We start from the raw sequence: 5,571 nt of genomic DNA, 5'->3' as shown, positions 1-5,571 counted from the left end.
TGGCTATGTATCAAATTTCATTTAAATCCCTCCGTATAAGAAAGTAGGCACTGCGCATGCGCAAAACGAAATTTTGAAACTGGCGTTAAATTTGGTTTTATTCCAAGTGATTATGTATCAAATTTCATTTAAATACCTTCATAAATAAGAAAGTTTGCAATCCGGTTTATAAATGGTCGAGATGCGAAAAGGGCACTGTGAATGTTGATCGATTAGGCTCAATTTTTGGAATTGCGTTTTATATGGCTAAAGCTATACGCGTATTGAATTTCATGCAATTCGGTTCATAACTCACGGAGATGTCAAAAGGGCCTTGCTTATTTTTTGGGTAACATTGTCAATTCACGTACTCCGATCTACAAATTTGCAAATTTGATAAAGAATCCACCTACAAAATTTCATCCTAATCGGTGCATTCGTTTATGCGTTATCGTGCTAACGGACGGACAGACGGACAGATACCAAAAAATTAAAAACCACGTCTATAATATGCCTCATTTTGTTTGTGTCGTGCTGTTTTTAAATATATGATTCTGTTAAAGATTTAAAAGGTAAATTCTATCCTTCTCCTTTACCTCATTTCAGTCGGTAAATTATGCCCTCATTTACCCCATTTCGGTCGAACCGCCCATTTGTTTTTTTTTGTATTGTATTTTTTGTTTGCTTTGTTTGTTTAAGTCCTATAGGCGTTATAAAACAAATGAGCCAGAACAGAACTAGCACAATATTATATTAAGGGAAGGGAAACACTTTCTATTTAGCGCGTTATTGTATTATAAGTACCTATTTTGGAATAATAAAAATAACTTGCAACAAAACGAAAAGTTTCTTTATTGGCACATATATTTTTCATGAAGGTCAATTCAAACAAAAACGATTACCTACCAACCAATGAAACTTCTAAGAACAACAACATTTGAATAAATACCAGGGTGGCTTGGATCGGCACATGCCATTCCCCATGAGACAATACCAATTAGTTCACCATTGGAGGAGACGAGTGGGCCCCCGGAATCACCCTATGAATTTATAAATTGTTAGCCGTTAACGTAAACAACAGTGTGTGATCCACTTACCTGGCACGCATCTTTGCCTGTGTCCATGAAGCAAATCATTCTCTCGGTAATTGCGCCTTCGTAATCATCGTTGCATTTCTTTCTATCAACTTCGCGCACATAAACAGCCTTCAATTGTGAAGGTGATGGGCCACCAGTTGAAAGTGCGCCCCATCCCGATACAAGGCCAACTCGGCCCCCTTCTGAATAACTGGAAGCGAGTGGGATAACTTGGGCACTTGCGGACATTATTATTTGATCAACGAGAACTAAAACCGATATATCGTAATCCATGGAGGATGGATCGTACTCGTAGTGATCTTTCTTGTACAGCACTGGCACTACGGTGCCTGCTTGGTCCCTTATGCTGCTCCCGTAGCGGACGCTCATCTCTGAGGGTTGGTACCTATCAAAAGTGTTTGTGTTAAAAGGTTACTACGCCGAAATGTTGCAAAATTCGTACTTGCTGGTGCAATGTGCGGCTGTCAAAACTAAGTCGGGTCGAATTATTGATCCGCCGCACATGTGGCTGTCCAAAACCAGGAGAGAAACTTGATAGGGCAGTTGCTCAATGAAGGCATCGAATCCGCCAACAATTCTTCCGTCTAACTGGGGAAGCTCTGTGCGGATTTTGGGCCTCGCTTCAAATCGAAGGTTACTCACAAATATTTAAGCGACTAAGTTAACTTACCAGCTGCAAGAGCGAAAAGCGCTGAAACCAATATTAGTTTGAACATGGTCCAACAAAAAGTGGGCAACGAGTGGCGTTTCACGTTCTTATACCGAGGGTTCAAGTAGACAGATTAGGGGAGTGACTGGGATAATTGTGACTATTCAACTTTATCGTCGGCCCTTTTACACTTCAGATACGCAATTTGTCAGAAATTCACTTGAGATTTAAAATTAATTAACATTAGAAAATTTGGAGTCGTACGCAAAAATTTTGCGTGTAGCTCAAAAAATGTTAGTGTGTGCAAAACACGGTATTGGTCACGAAATAAAAGACCGATCTAAGGGCATTATTTGTAAATGGAATTAACTTGGAGCTGATCAGTAACTTTTTAAGTATCTCAATGTGAACAATCTCTGAAGGTCAAGTTAGCCTGGAACTTGGCCAATGCGATTAGAAATGATTACGCTGAGAGCAGCACTGGAGGATAGACGTAGATTAGAAATTAGAAAGTTACATAGGTACTTCTAAAAAGGTTCTAGTTTTTTTTTCGAAATGTTACATCTTTCTCAACCGATGTTTCAAATTATCGACAAATTAAGAGTCCAGGAACGGTTTCCAAAAGCGTTTAGTATATCAAACACACTGATAAAAGTGTTTTATGGTAGATCTTACAACGTTATTATTTTGAAAAGTTTGCAGTTTTGGTAGTTCTTTCTTCAATATGAGCATTATCATAATGCTAATGTTTGTATCAAGATCTTTTACTGAATGTTCTGCAGGTATCAAGAATAGTTGTTACTAAGGTTGCGTAACTGATACGCATACTTATCGAGAAAGTTGCACTTGAGATTGTAGAATTAATTTAATTCAGAACGCAATTCACGCTATGTATTAGTGTTGAATACTAACCTACTACAGGATTTAGACATTGCTGCTGCTCCTTATCGGTTTGAATAAGGTTACAAGTTACACCAAGTGGAGTTAGCTCCACAACAAACCCGTTAACCACCCATTCGCCCCCAAGTAAGTTCACTACAGAAAAATTCTCTCTTGGAAGGTACATCTCCAGAATAGCTGAACAAAAACCCTCTCTCTTAATTGGGCAGAGCTTCGTTTAAATGCCGCTGACGCTCACTTGTTGAGGGTGAACAGCAGCCTCACCGTCTTGAATAAATGGCTTGGAATACCCTCATGATTTATTTTCCAGATGGTGGAGTCGAGTCACTGCCGTGCGTACTTTTACTCCTGCGGCTTGTTTCCGCGTGAAATATAGTATGCCGTGTGCTTTCGGGGTGCGCGGTACGTGTTATCTTACACGGGTAGGTCATATCGCCCAAAAGTAGATCTTCAAAACGAAACACTGAGCAGGTTGATGTAGGTCGTTTCTGTGTAACACAATAGACACCGCGCACCATGGGTTCACAAATTTTCTAACTGTTAAATTACGAATTTTGCATTTTTTGCAAATCAACTATGTGCGTATTTCATGTTGAAACGGAAGTGATACCGTAAGTTTGAATATGCGATCGGATAGATCGTAATGTCACATAAAATAATTATATTTGGCAAATTTTGGTATCTTACCAAATAAAGGAGATATTGAGGCGACCCTCTTACCTCGAACGCACTGTATAATGAGTGCATTTAAATCCAAAATATGACAATTACAAATGTATATATTTACAATCAAATCCTAAAAGTATTGTCACTTAATTTGTTAAACGTGTTACCAGGTGGAGTCAAATATGACCCCAAAGGCCATTTTTGCAAATATCTTGAAAATCAAAAACCTGAAGGAATTTTGGATTGTTTTATTTTTTACATATAACTGCAAGAAACAATACTTGTATAGTGGTTTTGTTTTAGATATCAGCACGGTTTTTTAGGTACTGTTTGATAGGTGCTAAATTTATCGCCATGGTTGCACTCAATATTTTAAAAGTGCCGGATATCAATACTCAAAAATTAGCAATTCATTACTTTTGGTGTAAGTCAAGGTTATCGATCAATCGATAAATGAATAGAATTAAGAGGTTACTATGCGACTGCCTTATCCCGTTGTGCTGTCAATATGAAACTTAAAAATGTAAAATTAGTCTTCTCGTAGCACACTGTGATCGATTTTCCAACACTTGGAAAACGCAACATGATTTTTACGACACTAGTGAACGCCATAGGTTTGATATCAAACAATATTTCGCAATCCTCTAACCCCTCAGGATTACGTAGCATTGGTGTTGTAACGATTTATTTTCTTCATTATAGAAGCACTATTATTGTTCCCGGTATATTTACTTGTTGAATGATCGTCGTTTGTAACCTTCGAATTTTAAACACAATTTCCAGCGCGAAATGTTACGGCGCTGTCGTTGTCGATAGTTATCATTCATTTTCCTCTTTCGTTCGTCAGCCGTGACAGAGTGCACTTGATTTTTAATCAAAAAGCGAAACACATGGGATTTTAATGGTCGCCTCCCATATGTATTAATATTTGGCGATTAAATTCGGTTAATTGGGGATTCCGCATCAATTTGTGGTAGGAATTTCACCTACCCTCCCCTAGGAGGATATAGTTGCGTTATTTCTTCTTCATTGTAAGTACGCCATTTGCATTTAATCTGCTTGACGTAAATCTTCTTTAGGTCCCGGCTGATATTTAATACGAGTTCCCATCGACGATTGTGGCACATTGGTTTTATTTAAAGGAGTACGTAGGTTTTAAGTTTCTAAGGTTATTAACGAAGACGGTTACCTTTGATTTTCTTCTAGGGTTTTTAATTTTAGTTCTAAGTTGGATTCAAGTTTTAATTTCCAGTGTTAATGTCACGTTCAAGGCAATTAACAATAATAGTAATATCTTTATTGTATTAGAAAACATTATCATCATATGTATATAAAGAAAAATAATTGCGTAGAGGCGAAGTTCCGTCCTGCTGCTCTTCCACTTAACCTCCACAAAACTAGTCGCATAGGAATGCATAGCGCACGTTTTACAACTAAGAAAAACCGAAAATTCGGATGAAAGCAATATCAGTTTATGAGAATAATAACTATAAGAAAACGGTATTAAAAGATGCATTCAAATATTTCTAAACATTTCAAGCACAAAAATTGCATAACGGTGGTGAATCTAAAAACGAAACGGTTACGAATATATGAAAGGAAAGTGGGGAAACGCAGTTGAGGTACTTTGGTTTCGTTTAGTAAAAAATGTTACCCAACATCTGCCGTACACTGAATTCTAAATCTTTGTGTAACGTTTTTACGAAACAATTCCGAAGAGACTCTTGAGTAAATGTTGCCACGTATTTTTAGCAACACAAGGCGTACATTTGAGCTTTATTCAATACTGTGATCTCGCACGAAATTAATGTTACAGTTACGCTACTGTGGTATGCTTATGTTCACTAGGACAGAATTTTGAGATATCGTATTTCAAAAGGTAATTTGAACAATTTTGTGTTCAGTTCACCATATTTAAATGGTCGCCAATTTGAAAGTGAAGAGTGTTCAAACTGCTACCTATGCAAAAACCTGGGATTTCGAAAAACGACATCTACTGTGTCTATAATTTTGATTGAATCGTATTATTTTTTAAAATACTATTCTGTTTAAGATTTAAAAGGTAAATTATGTCCTCATTTACCCCATTTCGATCGAACCGTCCATTTTGGTTTTTTTATTGTATTTTTTGTTTGCTTTGTTTGTTTAAGTCCTAGGCATTATAAAACAAATGAGCCAGAACAGAACCATTATGTTAGCAGTACAATAATATATTAAGGGAAGGGGAACACTTTCGACGTAACGCGTATTATATACGTACTTTGGAATAATAAAAACAAA

The 5,571-nt window shown here is 37.1% G+C and overlaps 1 protein-coding gene across 1 annotated transcript; it reads right to left on the bottom strand.

The window, feature by feature from the left end:
- Window positions 1-807: 807 nt before the first annotated feature.
- LOC116179203 (trypsin alpha-4-like) lies at window positions 808-2,051 on the bottom strand. The gene is made up of 4 exons (XM_031498923.1): window positions 1,747-2,051; window positions 1,519-1,696; window positions 1,077-1,461; window positions 808-1,019 (listed from the first exon to the last, which is right to left on the bottom strand). Exons 1-4 carry the CDS (start codon window positions 1,790-1,792, stop codon window positions 882-884), a joined length of 747 nt encoding a protein of 248 aa, XP_031354783.1. The 5' UTR covers window positions 1,793-2,051; the 3' UTR covers window positions 808-881.
- Window positions 2,052-5,571: the final 3,520 nt, after the last annotated feature.

The sequence above is a fragment of the Photinus pyralis genome, unplaced genomic scaffold (assembly GCF_008802855.1).
Source record: "Photinus pyralis isolate 1611_PpyrPB1 unplaced genomic scaffold, Ppyr1.3 Ppyr1.4_LG8, whole genome shotgun sequence".
In the NCBI taxonomy this organism is placed as follows: Eukaryota; Metazoa; Arthropoda; class Insecta; order Coleoptera; family Lampyridae; genus Photinus; species Photinus pyralis.
This window is presented reverse-complemented; position numbering and strand designations above follow the sequence as displayed.

What these genes read in the sequence shown, in the direction of transcription:
- LOC116179203 (XM_031498923.1), bottom strand. Translation starts at nt 1,792, where the DNA reads ATGTTCAAACTAATATTGGTTTCAGCGCTTTTCGCTCTTGCAGCTG. An exon ending in GCCGCACATTGCACCAGCAA is followed by an intron (nt 1,462 to 1,518) that starts GTACGAATTTTG and finishes CACTTTTGATAG; the next exon opens with GTACCAACCCTCAGAGATGA. An exon ending in CAGGCAAAGATGCGTGCCAG is followed by an intron (nt 1,020 to 1,076) that starts GTAAGTGGATCA and finishes ATAAATTCATAG; the next exon opens with GGTGATTCCGGGGGCCCACT.